At 41.9% G+C, this 22,796-nt stretch overlaps 1 protein-coding gene across 1 annotated transcript in view; it reads left to right on the top strand.

Annotated features, from left to right (window-relative positions):
- Positions 1-125: 125 nt before the first annotated feature.
- LOC135530118 (histone lysine acetyltransferase CREBBP-like) overlaps positions 126-22,796 on the top strand; it is a 77,357-nt gene continuing 54,686 nt past the window's right edge. The window contains 1 exon segment of the mRNA XM_064958504.1: positions 126-977. Coding sequence (XP_064814576.1) covers positions 890-977 — 88 coding nt within the window. The 5' untranslated portion in view covers positions 126-889.

Below are 22,796 nucleotides of genomic sequence, written 5' to 3'. Positions count from 1 at the left end.
CCTAGAGGCTTGTTGATGTACGTCCACATGACGCACGGCAGGGCATAGGTTTGCGTAGGGCGTGATTGCACAGCCCCTCCCCCCCACAGTCGAGCTAGAAAGAAAAAAACTTTTTGTATCGGAGGAATCAACAGCCGCCATCTTGACGCGGCTCAGAATCAGGATTTTGGGAGAGCATTATTTTTTAGACCGAAACGAGCCATTTAGACCGTGCTCAAACGGCTTTATTCTGCAGAAAATCGAAGTCTTTATTCCTTCGGAGAGAATTGTTGAGAAAAAACGAGGATTGGATCAGTTTTTGTCGTCTAGAGAGCCCCTCGTATATTTGATTTCCCCTTCAGAGAGCGCCGCTTCTCCGTATCTCCGTTCCGAGACGATGCATTTATCGAGAGACAGTATCGAGAAAAATACATCGTCGCATACAAAATATTTTTGGAAATTTCTTGTCTTTATTGGAGGTGAAAATTGAATTTAAGGCTGTTCATTTGGACCGGGAAAAGGCACTTATTTAAAGATGCCCATCTAGGGATTTATGGAGAAAGGGACTTGAATCCACACTATATACTTTTTTTTGCTACTATTTTAATTTATTTTTCGTGAACCGAAATATTTTTGGGCCATAATTATTAACGATAATTATGTGGGTGTTGGGTGTTGGATTATCATGGGGTGATTGTCAGCGGCGAAGCGTGGCGCTGTTGCCTTTATTTTGAAACATTCTACTCGGCTGACTAGTGCAAGCATTTTTCTATCTTGCCAGCTAGTTGGTTAAATACCCCCATACGTGGGGTGTGAGTAAGAAAGAAGATTGTTGCCATAAAAAAATCTATCTGGAAGGAGTCGAATTTAGTTTTGCATCATTATTTAGTGATCATTCTTACCGATCAGAATGGCGGAGAATTTGCTGGACGTCGGACCTCCCATCGCAAAGCGACCGAAACTCAATTCACCTGCGCTTTCAGCGTCAGATGGTCCAGGTAAGCACCAAGTAGGGCCTATTTGGTCGTCAGTCTATTGATTAAAAAAATTATGCTGACAGTGCATGATTTATTTTAGTGATAATGAAAACTACTTTTTATGTTTTGTCTGGTGTTGACTGCGTTCGCTCGTGCACAATGTTCCTCACTTGGAACTTTCATATGTCAGCTCTCGAGCTTTGCAGTCTAGTTGCTCGTGGTATTAAATTGTCACACCCGACTGTCACTGAATCTACAGTCACCCGTCTCTAGTAGCCAATCCCCCGCTGCTATCTTCTCGACTTGCCCATATGCCTTGGTAGTAAAGTCAGTCTACTGGCGGTGTTGGTATTGCACCATGTGCTGATGTGTCTGTCGCTCCTTCTCCGTTTACTAGCTACGCCTCTAAAAACTTGTCACCCCTATGTTCCGGATAATGTAATTGTGGTGGAGTGAGTTGGAGCAGCGGTCCGAACGCAGACGAGGATTGTGATATAGCCGCCGCGTCTGTTCAAAAGAAAAGTGCAACCTGTTGAATTTGGTTAATTTCAACACTGATAGACACTTGTTAACCTACCGGTATAGGACTATTGTATGAGCACAGACAACAGAAGTGTCAACATGAACTTGAAGGTAAGTTATAGAAATGCTCATACAGAGTGAAACTGATAGCAATTTCGACGCTGCCCTTGAATAGGGGCCCTGCAGTGAAGTTTATGGACAGGTCTCCTGTGCTCATAAACCTAGCCTCCCAGACAATAACAATAGTCTACCACAGCGCTGCCTTGGTTGGTTTTTATCAGAGAGAACATTAAGCCTAAACCTAACCTCGAGGTCTACCACCACACTGTACCCACCCAAACACTCAGGATGGTGCACCCCCCTATCCACATTGATGGGACCGCAGTGGAGAAGGCGGAAAGCTTCATGTTCCTTGGTGTACACATCACTGACAAACTGAAATGGACTACCCACACAGACAGTGTGGTGAAGAAGGCGCAACCGAGCCTCTTCAACCTCATCGGGCTGAAGAAATATGGCTTGGCACCTAAAAGCCTCAACTTTTACAGATGCACAATTGGGAGCATTCTGTTGGGCTACATCACCGCCTGGTACAGCATCTGCACCGCCCGCAACCGCAAGGCTCTCCAGAAGGTGGTGCGGTCTGCATAACACATCACCGGGGGCAAACTACCTGCCCTCCAGGACACCTACAGCACCCGATGTCACAGGAAGGCCAAAAAGATCACCAAGGACAACGACCACCCGAGCCACTGCCTGTTCCCCCCGCTATCATCCAGAAGGCGAGGTCAGTACAGGTGCATCAAAGCTGTTTTTCAGTGTCCCGGTCCCAGCTATCTCAAGGCCATCATACTGCTGAACAGCAATCACTAGCACATTAGAGGCTGCTGCCTATAGACATAGACCAGAAATTACTGGCCACTTTAATAAATGGAACACTGGTGACTTTGTTTACCTATCTGGCATTACTTATCTCTTATGTATATACTCTATTCTATACTATTCTACTGTATTTTAGTCCATGCCGCTCTGACATCGCTCATCCATATGTACAGTGCCTTGCCAAAGTATTCGGCCCCCTTGAACTTTGCGACCTTTTGCCACATTTCAGGCTTCAAACATAAAGATATAAAACTGTATTTTTTTGTGAAGAATCAACAAGTGGGACGCAATCATGAAGTGGAACGCCCAATTTTTCAGTTTTTGATTTGTTAAAGTTTGAAATATCCAATAAATGTCGTTCCGCTTCATGATTGTGTCCCACTTGTTGATTCTTCACAAAAAAAATAGTTTTAAATCTTTGTTTGAAGCCTGAAATGTGGCAAAAGGTCGCAAAGTTCAAGGGAGCCGAATACTTTCGCAAGGCACTGTATATATTCTTAATTCCATTCCTTACTTAGATTTGTCTATTGGAAAAATGTTGATAAATTGTTAGATATTTCTTATTAGATGTTAGTGCACCTCTCGGAGCTCGAAGCGCAAGCATTTCGCTACACCCGCAATAACGTGTATGTGACCAATACAATTTGATGTGATTTGAACCTGCACAACTTCCCCTGGCTCCTGGCCTCATATCGCTAGCCACAGCCAGCCAACATATCGTTTAACATGGGTATTTAACAACCAGTCATATTTTATGCTTAACATTCTATGACGTCTTTGTGGCAGCTGCACTACTCTATGCCTCCACACACAAGAGCTAAGTGATTAATGCTTTTTAATGTCGGGTTCGGTTCAATTATTTAAATTTAAAAACTTTTTTTGGTTTCCATTATTTCTTTGACTATGCATTATGTGGGTTATATGCTGTAATACAAAATAAAACAACTAGGGCAGTCCCTGTCAAAATCTTAGTTGACAATAGTCACCTGTTCTTTCGACAAATCGATTGAAATGATAAAACATCCTATGTGTTTGAATCATATCCATGATATGTACTGAGCTTGTCTTATGATTTAAGCGCACTGTTTGATGAAATAATTAAGACACAAGAATGACGAGAGGGACTCCGACCGCAATTGATTTGATTCTGCCAGGCCGGGCTCAGGCTTGCGGCTCTGTGTTAAAAAAAAATGACAGCAAGTGACTGTGTGACCAGTACCGGTTGTTTCTCTCCTCCCTGCTGCAGCGACCACCATAGAACATCAGCAGTGTTTATTGGGCTGTCCGTGTTGCAGAAGCTGCAACATAATTACAGTGATTTCTTACTGAAAAGTCCTGTTACCGAAATCCCTCATTTGTTTAGTAAAAACATTCCCTCAACCCCTTGCTCTCTTTACAAGACATATTTATTCATCGCATGCACTTGTCCAATAGGGCCTGACCTATAGCATATCATTATCACATCAATTGATTGGTTATAACAAACTCGGAACACCGTAACACGATAGAGAGAGATGGATGCTGAGGACATGACAAACTCAAAACGGGGTAATGTTTACTGGTTACTTGGGAGGAAAAAGTCAGATTTGTGGAATAAATGTGACTAGTTGAAAATACTGGAGATGAAGAAAAATTAGGTAAGGGGCAAGCACTGTGCATATTGTGTGTGCCAAACAGGTGCTGTTAGATGACAAAATCATTGTTCCAAATTGTCAAAAAAATAACACAAAATAAATTATAAGCGTACCAGAGAGTCTGTAACGTTTAGCTTTTTTGGAAAGCCTTAAGTTCAGCAAAGACAACAGTCGCATTCATTCGTGAATGCAATTTCCAAAATGAAAGTTTTTTTTAGCGTTTATGCAAATTATTCAATGTTTGATATATTTTATTTTAAAACTAAAATGCTTGATTGCATTTCAAATCATGAATGACTTAATGATTGATGCAGTTGCCTATGAGTATTGATATGTATACCTAAGTTATGGTATAAGACTAAACAGGATGCGCTCTAACATGCTGACCACACCACTCGTGTCGCGTGAGATGCTAAATTAATGTACACATACATGTTATTCAATCATTGCACCCACACTGCTCGTGCTCCTCAGCGAGCATATGCATGGCCAGACACTAAAATAGAAGTAGGTTCTATTTGTGAAGCTCAATGCGCTGCAAGTCCGGCCTCTCAAATCTCCTTATTGGTTTTTGGAAGCATATACCCACGTGGGTGGTTAAATGATGAACTGACTTCCACACTCCAGTCGGTTCTAGTAATGCCCGGTAAAGTTGGTTGCCAACCGCCATATAAAGTCCAACGAAGGAAAAAGAAGCCTGTAGGAAGGAGTAGAGAACTGTAAACCAAATTTGTTTTTCTCGTCATCTGTGGATTCATTGTCGGAGTAGAGGACCTTGTGCATTTCAGGTAAAAAAACAACCCAATGTTTATATCCCTGGACAAATTAGATAACAACAGCAAGCTAGCTAGCTAAATTGCCATAAATGTTCAATGCTTTTCGACCTGTCCACAAATTAATATAATTGGTTCAGTTAGTTTTATGTTTTAACCTGTGTGTCCTGTTATCTTCTGGTCTGGGTGAACAAAATCAATGCGTGTGCGATGGGGCGCATCCTGTTTGGTCAGAATGTTAGGCCTATAGCTCAATGGTGGTTATACAAGGCTGCTGTACTAAGCCTACTAATGATAATGCCATTATTTATTATAATGATTATTATCATTATGGAGAGGGTTAACTTTTTTGACAATTTGGAACATTGTAAAAAATACCAGCGAGGCTGTTCTTAACTTAAGAAAGCAAAAATAAAGGCTTTATTACAGCAAATCAAATATTAGAAACAGCCACATTTGTGAAATTGTTATCTGACATGTTGCGGTTGCATCAGGCTTGATGCTCCCAGAATTAGTGGGCTATTTAACAAACACTCAAACAGGCAAAAAAAGCCGGATCTGATTTATTTTTTATATATATTTATAAACAAGGCACAATTAGGCTATTTATAGGCCTATTTATATATGTGTGTGTGTGTAAAAAATAAATGTAAAAAAAAAAAATATTCTTTTATCGTGGTATCCAATTGGTAGTAGTTAGTCTTGTCGCTGCAACTCCCATACGGACTCGGGAGAGGCGAAGGTCGAAAGCCGTGCGTCCTCCGAAACCCAACCAAGCCGCACTGCCCATCCAACCCAGAAGCCAGCCGCACCAATGTGTCGGAAGAATCACAGTACACCTGGCGACCTGGTCAGCATGCACTGCGCCCGGCCCACCACAGGAGTTGCTAGAGCGCGATGAGACAAGGATATCCCTACCGGCCAAACCCTCTCTAACCCGGACGGCTGTGCCAATTGTGCATCGCCCCCGGTCATGGCTGGCTGCGACAGAGCCTGGACTCAAACCCAGAATCTCTGGTGGGACAGCTAGCACTGCGATGCAGTGCCTTAGACCACTGCGCCACCGGGAGGCCCTCATTATAGGCCTATTTTAAGTTGGTTTCTGCTCCTCACTTTTCTTAGACAAGGCAAGACCTGTTTTCTCATCTCCAATATGCTGTTTAACTTTGCTATTATGCACATAGCAACATGGTCTTGGTGACTGTGCCAATTCGGCAGCACGCTGATGTGTTTCAGAACCGCGGACAGCGATTATTATATTTCCAACGTGGGAGAGAGCGCAATAATGTTGCACTACTGTTCTGACCTAATATAATCGTATACCATTTCAGTAGCACATGTCTTGAAATGGACTGTGCCATCCCCACGGCCTCCACAATGGATCAGTCCAGTCAATGCGAATCAGACAGGTGTTTTTTTGCTACTGCTCGGTTAAATAAATCTCGGGCGACCATCAGCCGAACAATCGACCAGTCGACTAAATGGGTCAGCCTCATAAATGCACTATATTATGTGGGTTGACCGCAGTAACACAATATATTTTTTCATAGAAGTCCCATGATGGTGGTAACTGCCCATTACTGATTATCACCTATTATCCACCATTTATTACCATTACTGTACAATATTTCAGTTGTCTATATTATATTTGTTTATTTGATGACTTTATTATCTCATTCCAAGTCATCTCATCTCTATAGAGCTGCTGTTAATGCTGCTGCCTGTCCTGTTGGTCGTGCTGAGCAAAAAAACATTCTTCAGTTTTTAAACGACTAATTGACCGACATGTTCAAGTATTTTCTTTAATTCCATTTTTAGTTCTGTTTGTGAACTAATTTCGCACATTGCACAGTTTCTCTAGAGATGAATCAGATCAAGCCTGAACTGTGTTATGTAGTAGGGAGTTGTAATTTCCAATAGGCCAATATTCTATGTAGTTTAGTGCATAAAATGTTCTAATTAACTACAATGGCCATAATCCATTGCGCATCTACTTGTCCCGTCTGTGTTTTACGCCTGCTATGGAAGAGAGAGAAGAATGCGCAATGGTGAGGTGATATAGAGAACAGCTGTTGCTTCACAAAGGTATATCTACCTGAACATACATGATCGACGGGATTGATAGATGGTATTTAGCAGTCATAAAACTATGCCTGATTTACTTTGAAGAACTACTAAAATAGTGATTTTGATAGTCAGCATAGGCAGCAGCTCTATAGAGATGAGATGATTTTGGAATGAAATAATAGTCATCAAATAAACAATGTAATATAGACAACTGAAATATTTTAAATTAATGTGAATAAATTATGGTAAATATTTAATGGGCACTCACTACCATGGGACTTATTTATTTATATAAATAAAAGTATGCCGACCAATGTCAAAAAGCAGTAATCACTCAGTACTACCTGTTGAAAACTTCAACTCTTATTACATTGCACAGTTCAGGCTTGATCCGATTTATCTCTGCAGAAACTGCACATCGAGCTCACCGAAACCCCCAGAAATGTAACCGATGTTGGTCAATTAGTTTAAAAATGAAAAAAATAACCAACATTTTGGTTCATCTCTCAGCACTACCACACACACACACACACCCCTATGCTGCACATCTGTCCTGGAGTGTGTGGTTGCCTGTACTACACTTGGCTAAATTATATCCTGATAAGTTGAATTGACCCTATGTGGTGGTGTTAACCCCAATCAGGACTTACTTACACCAGTGTGTCCCCAAATGGTGGGTTTGGGGGGCTTCCTGGGTCAAGCAGTTTATAGAACATTGTTTTATTGATTTGGTGGCTCCTAAATAAATGATTGTCACACTCACAACCCCAAAAAGTTAATGTTCCATTGTATTGTCCGGTAGCTCTGATGAAACGTGGTTAGGCTACCCATGCCTGCCTGGAAGAGGAAGTCAGCTTTAAACCCCTGCTACATGTTGAGTTGTTCCCGGGCGTGGCTGACTGCCTCAGAACCAGCTGCTGGTGTCTGATGTCAAAGCCAAGACTAGAGAGTCGCCTAAATGGAGGCTGGAAGTCTACGGGTGGGCTGCAAAGTTCAGAGGGCAATCTATAACCTTCAGTGCTATCAGATTATCTTGTTGCTTTAAAATGCACTTTAAATAATGTGACTTAACCTGAGTGCTCTCTGACTTTAATGAGGGCGCTTTGTTTTTATCTCTGTATTGTATATAGCAATGCCATGTGTACATCCATTGTAGAGTTGTAGTAGTGAATTGCGTTCGGGGTTCATTGTGCAGTCGGTAGTGAATGAATATTTCCATTGTGCAACTAAATTCTCCACCACTATCAAACGTTGGGGGAAAAATGCAAACATCTCAAACTAGGCCAAGTTGGGTATTACAAGTTGGGTATCTTACACACACACCCCTCTAATGAACTGCCCAGCTGACACAACCACACACACAAATCCTCTGATAGCCCAGCACTACAGTCACTCACCAACTTCTCAGCGATACATGGCATAGTGTGCCACAGACCTGCTTTCCTTTGAAGTTGTGAAGCGGCACGGGGTCCTGAGTACACTGAGAAGATTTAGAGCCACAGATTGCAGATGGCAGCGGAGACAAAATAGGGTTTTGTTTGACTTGAAAAAGCCCAATTCCCAGATATTCCTCAAGCAGACCTGTGAAAAGAGCAGATTCCGCTCCTCACTCCTACTCACTCCTTCTCGCTCCCACTCAGCCCTGGAAAAAATTATGCTGGGAGGGAGGGTTATGAGGAGAGAGTAGGAGACTGCTCTCTCTTGGAAGTGTTGAAGATGAATAGACAACCTGTATGAATGGATGTGTGAATTTGTGATGGGTGCTGCCTTAGTGTTTTTGACAGGTTTTGACTTCCGGATGAGAGTTCTAGCCAATCTAGGTGGACTGTGTCCAACACTCTGGATCTTTATTTGTTTAGAAAACTATCAATGCTGAATCGCTTTTTCCTGCTTAGCCACATATTAAACCATACACCTTCTTTCTCTCAATTTTGAATGTCCCGATTTAACCTATAGCAGTGGTTCTCAATCCTGGTCCTGGAGAACCCATAGGGATGCACATTATTGTTGTTGCCCTCTCACTACACACCTAATTTCAAATCATCAAAGCCTGATGGTGAGTTGATGATTTGAATCAGGTGTGTTAGGGCAAAAACAAAAAATGTGCATCCCTTTGGGTTCCCCAGGACCAGGATGGAGAACCACTGGCCTAAAGTAAATGGATTCACTGCATAAACGCATAGTGTGTGTTGTCATGGGTTTGGCTGGCTCAAGTCATGTTTTTGAGGCCCATTATTACTGTGGTAGACCGCAAACGCACGCTTTGCTCTCCCCCCCCAGCCCTTCAGAGCACCTTGTAGCCTGTCAGCCAGTGTAGGCGGGACGGCTGTCCCGGGTTTGATGTGTTAACCTCACTAGGGTATGTGGGATGCTCGCGTACCACCTGGCCAACATCCAGTGACATTGCAGAGCGCCAAATTCAAATAAGAAATACTCATTATAAAAATTCAGAAAACAAAACATATTTTACATAGATTTAAAGATTAACTTCTTGTGAATCCAACCACGGTGTCAGATTTAAAAAAATGCTTTACGGCGAAAGCATACCTTACGATTATTTGAGAGCATAGCCCAGTAGACAAATCATTACAAACAGTAACCAGCCAAGCAGAAGAGTTAAACTCCGAAATAGAGATACAATTAATACCTTACCTTTTGATCTTCATATGTTTGCACTCAGAAGACATTCATTTACTCAATAAATGTTCCTTTTGTTCGATAGTCTCTTTATATATGGCCGTTTTGTTTGTTTTCTTCAGTAATCCACAGGCTCAAACGCCGTCAAAACAGGCAGACAAAAAATCCTAATTGTATCCGTAAAGTTCATAGAAACATGTCAAATGATGTTTATTTTCAATCCTCATGTTGTTTTTAGCCTAAATTATCTATAATATTTCAACCGGACAATAACGTTGTCAGTATAAAAGGTAAACAAGAAATGCACTCTCTCGGGATTGCGCATGAAAAAGCTCTGACATCAGGGTCCACTCATTCAGACTGGTCTTACTCCCTCATTTACCAGAATACAAGCCTGAAACAATTTCTAAAGACTTGACATCTAGTGGAAGGCACAGGAACTGTAATTTGAGTCCTAAGCCAATGGATACTGTAATGGCATTGAATAGAAAACTACAAAACCAAAATAACTTCCTGAATTAAAGGGTTTCACCTGCCAAATCAGTTCTGTTATACTTTACTCCCAGACACTACTTTAACAGTTTTGGAAACTTTAGTGTTTTCTATCTAAATCTACCAGTTGTATGCATATCATATCTTCTGGGCCCGAGTAGCAGACCGTTTAATTTGGGCATGCTTTTCATCCAAACCTCCGTATGCTGCCCCCTACTCTGGAGAAGTTAATGTGTGACAGATTATGCCGTGTATGTTTGATCCATGGATGCCAGCCAATGTCTGTTTGTTTTGATCTGTACGCCAGTGGTTGTGTTCACTGTGTGTTAATGCCCGTCTTAAGAAATTGGCTCCAGACGAGTATTCTTCAGGCACATTGCTTACCTAGTGGGTGTTCTCCTCCGCCTGGGCTCGGTGAATGGGCACCAACCCCTGGGTGGGTGAGCATTATTCCACCCATGTTAGCATTAGTGTACATACAGCCAAGCGTAAAAACACTGCCTTCAGTTCCACCCGCTTCAGGGGAAACAGGGGAACGGTCCCAGGCAGTGTGCTCGCTGTGCGGGTTAATGTATCTGCTGAAGTGGAACTGATTAGAATGGGATGGAGGGGTGTGTGGGGTGAAGGGGGCACTACTGCAGATGTCCCCTCAAAATAGCAGTGGGACCAACGGAGCCCTGCTGCACAGTATGGGTGTGGGCGGTATCCAGATTTCCATACTTTTTTTTTAATACAGTATTACCAGCTGTGCCCTCAAGGTGTGCCATTTCCCAAGCTAGCCAACTTTAGATACCAAGTTAGCAAACCAATTGAATAGTTGGAGAAAATGTGTTTTCTCCATCTTAGATAACTTATAGATAGATAACTTAAGATACTCAGTTGACAAACAGAAGGGGCCGCATTCAGTTTAAGAAATCTGCATTTTCAAAAGAGACCATAAAATCTGCATTTGAAAGCATTTCACCTGCATTTTTATTTTGAAAGCCAAGTGTTTTTTTTTATTTTTTATTAGCAATAGAGCGATAAGTGGTGGGCAACTACTTTTTCTAAACACAAAATACATTAGTGCCACACATTTGACTGAAAATACTTTATCAGATGACAACAGAACTGCAATGCTATTTTCTTAGCGATCAAAGTTATATATAAAGCCCTTCATACATCAGCTGATGTCACAAAGTGCCGTACAGAAACCCAGCCTTAAACAGCAAGCAATACAGGTGTAGAAGCACAGCGGATAGGAAAAACTCCCTAGAAAGGCCAGAACCTAGGAAGAAACCTAGAGGAACCAGGCTATGAGAGGTGGCCAGTCCTCTTCTGGCTGGGCCGGGTGGAGATTAAAGCAGTACATGGCCAAGATGTTCAAATGTTCATAGATGACCAGCAGAGTCAAATAATAATAATCACAGTGGTTGTAGAGGGTGCAACAGGTCAGCACCTCAGGAGTAAATGTCAGTTGGCTTTTCATAGCCGATCATTCAGAGTATCTCTTCCGCTCCTGCTGCCTCTAGAGAGTTGAAACGTCCGGTAAACAGGTCAGGGTTCCACAGCCGCAGGCAGCACAGTTGAAACTGGAACAGCAGCACGGCCAGGTGGAATGGGGACAGCAAGGAGTCATCAGGCCAGGTAGTCCTGAGGCATGGTCCTAGGACTCAGGTCCTCCGAGAGAAAGAAAGAGAGAGAATTAGAGAGAGCATACTTAAATTCACACAGGTCACCGGATAAGACAGGAGAAATACTCCAGATATAACAGACTGACCGTAGCCCGCTACACACAAACTACTGCAGCATGAATACTGGAGGTTGAGACAGGAGGAGTCGGGAGACATTGTGGCCCCGTCCGACGATACCCCCAGACAGGGCCAAACAGGCAGGATATAACCCCACCCACTTTGCCAAAGCACAGCCCCCACACCACTAGTGGAATATCTTCAACCACCAATTTACTGTCCTGAGACGGTAGCACACACACTTCAGTAAATTAGCGAGTTTAGAATGTAAAAGCTTGGTACTTTTTGCAATAACGATGGGTGGCCATCATATTTCTAATGTCTATCATAGAAAAAATGTAGCCAGCTACATTTCCTGATGTTTTGTCTGAAGTTAATCTAGCATTTTAACATTATCCCGAAAAGTAGCCTTCACATCAGTAAGAGAGCTATCTGGTGATCTAATGATGGGCGCAAAGATATTTCCTTCGAATGGAGAAGTGCAACTGAAGCATGAAATTAGTCCTTTTACATTCATGCTTTGGTGCGAGCCCTGGCTAAAGCTGAGAATTTACAATAAGAATAATTTTAGAACTGCGTCTAGCAAGATATTTCTTTCTGCATTTTATTTTCCCCTTTCTGGCAGAATCCTGGATCAACTTTACCCCAGATTAGTAGTGAATTTATCACGTTTGCTGTTACGTTTGCTCCATGTGCTCTTTGTGACTGGCTCAATTGACTTTTTGTGTGCTTAAAATCATACCGTTGGTATACTGCCCAAGCCTCTTCCTCACCTCTTTCCTCCTTACCCCTCATCTCTTCCTCTGCCTCCCCACATTACCTCTCCACCCCACCTCTCCTCTCCTCTGTTCTCCTCTGAACACTCTTGGTCTGCAGGGTGCTAATACTCTCTGATGTGAAACAGGCAGGATTTTGTCGATCAGCGTGGGCATTTTTCATTTAAACCTCTGAGTCTGTCTGTTAAAGGCCTGCGGGAGAAAACACTGTCACCTCTCCAGCTCTCTGCAGCTCAGACCTCCTCTCAAAGACTGCTTAGTTTAACCCTGTCTCAGATTGTTCTCCCCTCATTTTTCTTGAATGGCTGGCTGTTTGTTCATAATGGCTATTCAGCAAATGGATTGCAGTGCGCCACTAATTCTCCACATCTTGAAGTCATCACACCTCAGTCTTATAAGGCAGTATTACAGTTTTTACACCACAGTCTCTCTCAAATCAAAGCTGAACAAACCCCCCTCCATTATTGAAATTTGGAATTAAATGCGATTTTAAAGCATACCAGACTGATGAGGTGTAGGTGTCCTGTTAAATTAGCTCTCATCTTACAGTGCGTGTGCGCGGTGTTGTCTTTTAACTGACACAAATATCCCAGTATCTGACCGTTGTAGCTGATTCTGACCGTTGTAGCTGGTGATTGATTTGTTACTTGTCAGATGCGTGGAAGAAATATACAAATTAAATCAATGACCATCACATTTTATTGGTCAAATACACATGGTAAGCAGATGTTAATGCGAGTGTAGCGAAATACTTGTGCTTCTAGTTCCGACAGTGCAGAAATATCTAACAAGTAATCTTAACAATTCCACAACTAACTAATACACAAATCTAAAGGGATGGAATAAGCATATGTACATTTAAATATATGGATGAGCAATGACCGAGCGACATAGGCAAGATGCAGTAGATGGTATAAAATACAGTATATACATATGAGATGAGTAATGTATGATGTGTAAACATTAACTTCTTACGGATGCAATCCCGTTAACGGGAGAGCAATATGACAACAGCCAGTGAAAGTGCAGGGCGCCAAATTCAAACAGGAATCTCATAATTAAAATTCCTCAAACATACAAGTATTATACACCATTTTAAAGAAACTTGTTGTTAATCCCACCACAGTGTCCGATTTCAAAAAGCCTTTACGGCGAAAGCATACATTGCGATTATCTGAGGTCAGCACCTTGTCACAGAAAAACACAGCCATTTTTCCAGCCAAAGAGAGGAGTCACAAAAAGCATAACTGGAGAAAATGAATCACTAACCTTTGATCTTCATCAGATGACACTCATATGACTTCATGTTACACAATACATGTATGTTTTGTTTGATAAAGTTCATATTTATATCCAAACATCTGTTTACATTGGCACGTTATGTTCAGTAATGTTTTGCTTCCAAAACATCTGGTGATTTTGCCAACACCCACATCAATTTACAGAAATACTCATCATAGATGTTGATGAAAATACAAGCGTTATACATGGAATTAAAGATATACTTCTCCTTAATGCATTTGCTGTGTCAGATTTCAAAAAAGCTTTAAGGAAAAAGCACACCATCCAATAATCTGAGTACAGCGCTCAGACACCAAAACAAGCCATACAGATACCTGTCATGTTGTGGAGTCAACAGAAGTCAGAAATAGCCTTATAAAATAGAAATGTTTGTTTTGTTTGATAAAGTCCATTTAGGTCCAAATACCTCCTTTTGTTCGCGTGTTTAGTTCACAAATCCAAATTCATGAGGTTGCAGGCACACTTAGTCCAGACAAATTACAGTTCGTAGAAACATGTCAAACGAAGTATAGAATCAATCTTTAAGATGTTTTTAACATAAATCTTCAATAATATTCCAACCGGACAATTCCTTTGTCTTTAGAAATGAAAAGGAACGCAGCTAACTCTCACGGGCGCGTGCGAGACTGAGCTCATGGCATTCTGCCAGACACCTGACTCAAACAGCTCTTATTCTCTCCCCCTTCACAGTAGAAGCCTGAAACAAGGTTCTGAAGACTGTTGACATCTAGTGGAAGCCTTAGGAAGTGCAATCGTACCATATTTCCACTAAGTTGGATAGGCAAAATACTTAACCTACAAACCTCAGATTTCCCACTTCTTGGTTGGATTGTTTCTCAGGTTTTTGCCTGCCATATGAGTTATGTTATACTCACAGACATCATTCAAACAGTTTTAGAAACTTCAGTGTTTTCTATCCAAATCTACATATAATATGCATATCTTAGCTTCTGGGCCTGAGTAGCACCCAAGCTACTCAATACTGCCCCCCATTCCATTATAAGTTAAAGTGGAATTATTTAAAGTGACTCGTGATCCATTTATTAAGTGGCCAATGATTCGAGTCTGTATGTAGGCAGCAGCCTCTGAGTTAGTGATTGCTGTTTCGTTGTCTGATGGCCTTGAGAGATGCTGTTTTTCAGTCTCTCGGGTCCCAGCTTTGATGCACCTGTACTGATCTCTCCTTCTGGATGGTAGTGGGGTGAACGGTCAGTGGCTCGGGTGGTTGTTGTCCTTGATAATCTTTTTGGCCTTCCTGTGACATCGGGTGCTGTAGGTGTCCTGGAGGGCAGGTAGTTTGCCCCCGGTGATGCGTTGTGTGAACCCCACCACTCTCTGGAGAGCCTTGCGGTTGAGGGTCGTGCAGTTGCCGTACCAGGCGGTGATGCAACCCGACAGGATGCTCTCGATTGTGCATCTGTAAAAGTTTGAGGGTTTTCGGTGCCAAGCCAAATTTCTTCAGCCTCATGAGGTTGAAGAGGCTCTGTTGCACCGCCTTCACCACACTATGTGGGTGGACCATTTCAGTTTGTCCGTGATGTGTACGCCGAGGAACTTAACTTTCCACCTTCTCCACTGATGTCTCGTCGATGTGGATGGGGGGTGCTCCCACTGCTGTTTCCTGAAGTCCATGATCATCTCCTTTTGTTGACGTTGAGCGAGAGGTTATTTTCCTGGCACCACACTCCGAGTGCCCTCACCACCTCCCTGTAGGCTGTCTCGTCGTTGTTGATCAAGCCCACTACTGTTGTGTCGTCAAGAAACTTGATGATTGAGTTGGAGGCGTGCATGGCTATGCAGTCATGGGTGAACAGGGAGTACAGGAGAGGACTGAGCATGCACCCTTGTGGGGCCCCATTGTTGAGGATCACTGGAGTGGAGATGTGGTTTCCTACTTTCGCCACCTTGGGGTGGCCTGTCAAGTTCAGGACCCAATTACACAGGGCGGGTTTGAGACCCAGGGCCTCAAGCTTATGCACTTGAAGGACACTATGGTGTTGAATGCTGGTCAAATTGGTCAAATCAGTTTTTAAAAATTTGCATTAGTCTTAAACTTGAATATGGATGTCCTGCATTTTCAATTTGGTGCAAAAAAATTAAACAAATATAAGTTTATATTAGGCAAAAGTTTATTATATATTTTTCTTAAGAGTCTTGGCCCACTGTTTACTTTCTGAGCTAGGCTAGCTAAGAGCTGTGTATGGTTGAGGTATTGGTAACACACGTCTAACTGCAGTGTTTATCCCCCCTTGCCTGGTAACCTTTGGGAGAGAAGCATGTGTGTGTGTACGCCTGTGTGTGAAGGTGAGGTCTTACCTAGGCTTGGAGTCTCACCTTGCTCCGTCCCCTTTGACCGATGCTGAATGCTGCGCCGCCAGCAGCTAATTGGCCGTTCAGGCATACGCTGCTGCTGAGGCGGCAGTGGTGGTTTGTCCATGCTAAATTCTCCCGGCTGCGTGTAGTCTGAACCATTTAAAATCTAATCAGTCCCATTAGCGCCATGATCTATGTCTTTTTCTCCCTTCCCCTCCGCTGCCTGAGTCGGCTGTCAGGAGCTAGAGGAAGGAGTTGCCTGGCCCCTTAGGCACAGTTTACCCTCTCCAAATAACCATAACTGGTGGGCATGCCAAACTGCCCTAAGGTCAGTGTCATCAGAAGAGATGATACTGAGGGATATTGGCAGGTTCACAAACACTTTGAGTCCTTCTCAACTCTCCTGCTCAGAACAATGCATTTGAGGCCTCTCATTTCAGGCTTGGCTTCACTAGACTGTCTGCTGTCATATGCAACAAGGCTGAGGTAGACTAACTGTTTCAGTGAAGCTGAGCTAGAAAAGTCTCATTCTAACCCGGCTTGAGTCCAGGCAGCTCAGTAGGCAGGGCAAATAAAGCCTGTCGGTGGAGTATGGCTGAGGCTCAGTTGTTTTAATGGAGCTGTGTCTGTGGACTAGTATTTTCTTCTCTCTAACCGGTCTGTGGACCACTCTCCCCCTCTCTAACCGGTCTGTGGACCAGTCTCTCCCCCTCTCTAACCGGTCTATTGTCTGGATCAGTCTCTCAGCCTTCCTGCGTGCTGAAACCTGACTGTTTTTACCTCAGGTTGGAGTGTGTCTAACGGAGGATGTTCAGCTTCGGTCGTAACAATGACCAGGGTGAAACATCATGTCGTGGCCCAGCCGACACACTTCAGCTTATACAACCTTGAGGACTCTCAGGATTTTTGTTGACTCAAAATGTCAAAGTATTTTCAAATCGTTCTACTTTTATGACCCGCCTGGCTGCACTTGGCATTCTGCTGTCTCCTGGATGGGTTTTGGCTTCTTGCCCATGGAACTTTAAAAATAAATGGTTGTCAGATGGATGAGTGGTCTATCAGAATGCTGGTACTACAGCTGGTCTCTCTTTCTGTAAGTCACATCTCCTGGTCTCACTCTCTATACATGCTCATTCTGTAACAGGACTGACTGCTGCTACTAGACATGGTGTCTCAGACAAAGGTGCTTGCCTTCATAGTATATGTGCATATTGTACAGACCTAGTAGAAATATTTCTTCCCATTCAGGGGTCCACTGTAGCTCAGTTGGTAGAGCATGGCGCTTGACTAAGTCTGGACAAAAGTGTCTACTAAATGGCAATTACTGATATTATTATTCAGTGACTGCCAAATTAATAAAGGGGTTAAGGGGTGTCAAGCTTCACCCCTAAACTGACCGTATATCTTCATTCGAGTTCTCTGACAGCACTGGTCTCACCTCACTAACAGACTATCCCATTGCAACCTGTTCAGGCGCTCCCATTCTGGAAGAGGGAGGTTCTCTCCAACTTGAGAACCTGACAGTCAAGGCACTGCGCTGGGCGTGGGACGGTTTGCCTCTCATGCCATTGTTATCTTTTTCTGAGCGTGCACACACACCCTTACGTGCAAGACCTTAACATGAGCATGTGATTTGGACTCTAGGCCTCATTAGTCCTCTCTCTATTTGCGTGTGTGTTGTGTTTACTCAGCGCTCAGAGTTCATTCCTCCCAAAGGCCCGAGCCAGCCACAAGAATGCTCCCTGCTGCCCTGGAGACTGGAGAGGGAAGCCCAGAGCCCAGGCTCTTGTGTCATTCACCCTTCTCTGCATACACGCACACAATTATTCTTGAGTTCCCTCAACGCTCTGGTCAGTCCAGCCTTGGCCCGGGTTCACTTGGACGAAAATGCTCCAACTGAGTGAAAGAGGGAGGTGCTATATGGACTTGACCAATATGTTGTTGTTTTTTGTAAAGTTTTTTTTTCATTATCCATTGCAAAACGTTTTGCTACCGGGTGCCCAAATGAACACGACCCAGGCCTCAGTGCCGATTCATTTCAGGCACAGCTTCACTATGTGACTGACTTCTCACTGCTGTCAGACACAATAAGGCCAGAGTTGTCATGAAGTGGTTCAACTGTTCCCTTTGAGAACCTCCTCACCTACTCAACCCTTCTTCAGCACTACTACAGTTAATGAGGCATGGTATTGTTAGCCTATTAGTTGAAACACAGTGCAACCTCTCCGCTCAGACATGTATGACACACACACACAACTTCCTAACGGATACAGTAAAGTCATTGTCGTTGTCATGTATCAGTTATTGTTTGGGTACACAGCTGTTATTACAGCCGAGAGACAGTAATGTGTTGGGGTTGTGGAGTTGGGATGGAAAGGTGTGAGAATGGGCTACACGGCAGGGTGTGCGAAATGCGAATTGTCTGGATGGAGAAAAAAATCCCATTGCAAAATCATGCTTTTTAGCCTCTTCATTGATGGAAATACAAGTCCATGTAAATACATTTGACCGGTCCTGCTGATTGGTCTATAGGTTAATTTGCATAATTTAGTGGAAGTAAATTGCCACATGTTTTTATTAGTCATTATTTATCTTAGTTATCACATGAACACTTGAGAAGTGTGGGTTGACTCTTAACCTGCAGTCCCCCGTGGTTATAACCACAGGGTGGATGTGCTGAGTAAAGAGAAACCATACCTTAAAAAATACTTGGCCTATAAAAATGGCTAAATTATTATAGATTTATGCTGAGCTTTTTCTTTCATTATTTTAGGCTATCTGGTAAATAAAATAAAAAGGCAGGACCAGAAAAGTAATGTTTGGAAAATATTTGTTGAGGTGATAAAAGAATGATAGCAGTGCTGGCTTTATGTGTGATTGTGATACACTATACAAATTAAATGGTCACAAGACAGGGCTTCAAATAGTCCTATGGCATGTCAATCGAACTGTAGCCTACTGTGTAGATGAGTTAAATGGAAACGGGCCAGAATAACCTACTGTGTAGATGAGTTGAATGGAAACGGGCCAGAATAACCTACTGTTTTTCTGATAATACTAGTCCTGTTTGAATCGACATCCCTGTGTTTTTAGACAAATGTCAGTTTTACAAGTGTTGCTTGCGGTTTGATCAAGAAAACAAACTGATTCGATAAATTGAACGAAGTCCTGTGCATAGCTTACATATGAAGACCTTACATGTATTAACTTTGACAGTGAATGCTTTTGTTTATACATGTTTTGCAAATAAATGTAACATTTGCCAAATGCATCATTAACACACATTGCACCTATTTAATGCAACCCTTGCTTTTAATTAGAGGTCGACCGATTAATCGGAATGGCCGATTAATTAGGGCCGATTTCAAGTTTTCATAACAATCGGAAATCTGTTTTTGAGTGCCGATTTAAAAAAATAAATAACAAAACAACAAAAAAAAAATGTTTTTTTTAGACCTTTATTTAACCAGGCAAGTCAGTTAAGAACACATTCTTATTTTCAATGACGGCCTAGGAACAGTGGGTTAACTGCCTTGTTCAGGGGCAGAACGACAAATTTTTACCTGGTCAGCTCAGGGATTCGATCTTGCAACCTTACGGTTAAACTAGTCCAACGCCCTAACCACCTGCCTCACGAGGAGCCTGCCTCTTGCGCGAATGCAGTAAGAAGCCACGGTAAGTTGCAAGCTAGCATTAAACTTATCTTGTAAAAATCAATCAATCATAATCACTCGTTAATTAAACAATTAATATCAACTGTGTATCTAGCATGTCCTGCGTTGCATATAATCAATGCGGTGCGCATTCGTGAAAAAGGACTGTCATTGCTCCAATGTGTACCTAACCATAAACATCAGTGCCTTTCTTCAAATCAATGCACAAGTATAGATTTTTAAACCTGCCTATTTAACTAAAAGAAAGGTTAGCAGGCAATATTAACTTGTTGTGGCTGCAATCCCCCTTATCGGTATAAGTGTCATCAACAACCGCTGAATAGCATAGCGCTACATTCAATAAATATTACCACAAATATTTATATTCATGACATCAGAAGTGCAATATAGGAAAACACAGCTTAGCCTTTTGTTAATCCACCTGTCGTGTCAGATTTCAAAATCTATGCTTTACAGCGAAAGCAATCCAAGCGTTTAAGTTTATTGATTGAACGACAAAACATTAAGTACACTTAGCATCAGGAAGCTTTGTCACAAATCAGAAAAACAATCAAATTAATCGTTTACCTTTGATCTTCGGATGTTTGCACTCACGAGACTCCCAGTTACACAACAAATGTTCCTTTTGTTCCATGAAGATGATTTTTATATCCAAAATACCTCCGTTTGTTTGTCGGGTTACGTTCAGAAATCCACAGGAAAGAGCGGTCACGACAACGCAGACAAATTCCAAGTAGTTTCCGTAATGTCCACAGAAACAGGTCAAACGTTTTTTATAATCAATCCTCAGGTTGTTTTTAAAATATATAATCGATAATATATCAACTGCAAAGGTCTTTCACAGTAGGAGAGGGAAAAGCAATACCTATCCAAACTCTGTTGCGTGAACAAAACTCATGTGACCACTTGACGGGATGTTAACTTCTTGCGTCGAGCAATCCGGGATCCTATTTATAGCCTCAAGCTCATTAGCATAACGTAACATTTACTATTCATGAAAATCGCAAATGAAATTAAATAAATATATTTGCTCTCAAGCTTAGACTTTTGTTAACAACACTGTCATCTCAGATTTTCAAAATATGCTTTTCAACCATAGCTAAACAAGCATTTGTGTAAGAGTATTGATAGCTAGCATAGCTATAAGCCTAGAATTCAGCCAGCAACATTTTCACAAAAACAAGAAAAGCATTCAAATGAAATCATTTACCTTTGAAGAACTTCAGATGTTTTCAATGAGGAGACTCTGTTAGATAGCAAATGTTCAGTTTTTCAAAAAATATTATTTGTGTAGGACAAATCGCTCCATTTTGTTCACGTTTGGCTATGAAAAAAAAAAACCTGTATCCAGTTATAGCCTCGAGCTCATTAGCATAACGTAACGTTAACTATTTATGAAAATCGCAAATGAAATGAAATAAATATGCCATCTCTCAAGCTTAGCCTTTTCTTAACAACACTCATCTCAGATTTTCAAAATATGCTTTTCAACCATAGCAAAACAAACATTTGTGTAAGAGTATTGATAGCTAGCGTAGCATTTAGCGTAGCATGTAGCGGGCAACATTTTCACAAAAACCAGAAAAGCATTCAAATAAAATCATTTACCTTTGAAGAACTTCGGATGTTTTCAATGAGGAGACTCAGTTACATGTTCAGTTTTTCCTGAAAGATTCTTTGTGTAGGAGAAATCACTCCGTTTTGTACATCACGTTTGCGTACCCAAAAAAAAAAACGAAAATTCAGTCATCAAAACGGCAAACTTTTTTCCAAATTAACTCCATAATATCGACTGAAACACGGCAAACGCTGTTTTTAGAATCAATCCTCAAGGTGTTTTTCACATATCTCTTCATTGATATATCGTTCGTGGAAGTCTACTTTCTCCTCTGAATCCCATGGAAAAATACTTGCAGCTGAAGATGACGCACCAATTTCGACGGAGGACACCAGGCGAACACCTTGCAAATGTAGTCTCTTATGGTCAATCTTCCAATGATATGCCTACAAATACGTCACAATGCTGCAGACACCTTGGGGAAACGGCAGAAATTGTGGGCTCATTCCTGTTGCATTTACAGCCATATAAGGAGACATTGGAAAACAGAGCTTAAAATGTTTTGCTCATTTCCTGTTTGAAGTTTCATCTTGGTTTCGTCTGTAGCACCAGTTCTGGGGCACTCACAGGTAATCTTTGCAGTTTTGGAAACGTCAGTGTTTTCTTTCCAAAGCTGTCAATTATATGCATAGTCGAGCATCTTTTTGTGACAAAATATTGCGCTTAAAACGGGCACGTTTTTTTATCCAATAATGAAATTGCGCCCCCATAGATTCAAGAGGTTAACTTTCTCACTCATTTTTCAAAATAAACGCCTGAAACTGTCTGAAGACTGTTTACACCTCGAGGAAGCGATAGGGAAAGGAATCTGGTTCATATCCCTTTTAAATCCAGCAAAGGGAGGCTATGGAACATGGAGTTTTCAAAATAGAAGCCACTTCCTGTTTTGATTTTCCTCAGGGTTTCGCCTGCAATATCAGTTCTGTTATACTCAGGCAATATTTTGACAGTTTTGGAAACTGTAGTTTTTTTATCCAATACTGATAATAATATGCTTATATTAGCGACTGAGGAGCTGGGGCTGTTTACAATGGGCACCTTTTCATCCAAGCTACTCTACTGCCCCTGCAGCCATAAAAAGTTAACCAGGTGAAATTGTCACTTCTCTTGCGTTCATTGCAATTTGGACCGCCTGGCTCATTGCGAACTAAATTGCCAGAATTTCACGTAAATATGACATAACATTGAAGGTTGTACAATGTGACAGCATTGGGATTTAGGGATGCCACCCGTTTAGATAAAATATGGAACGGTTCCGTATTTCACTGAAAGAAATTCGCCATTCAAATGCACAGGCAACGATAGACAGGCTTCAAGTACATCACATAGCACTTTGCAATGAGCATTGCAGTATGCATTTTGAAAACGTACTTCATTGTTTGAAACCTGACCGTTTTATGAGGCATGTCTTACCTTGCTT

Source organism: Oncorhynchus masou, unplaced genomic scaffold, assembly GCF_036934945.1.
Source record: "Oncorhynchus masou masou isolate Uvic2021 unplaced genomic scaffold, UVic_Omas_1.1 unplaced_scaffold_1264, whole genome shotgun sequence".
NCBI lineage: Eukaryota > Metazoa > Chordata > Actinopteri > Salmoniformes > Salmonidae > Oncorhynchus > Oncorhynchus masou.
This window is presented reverse-complemented; position numbering and strand designations above follow the sequence as displayed.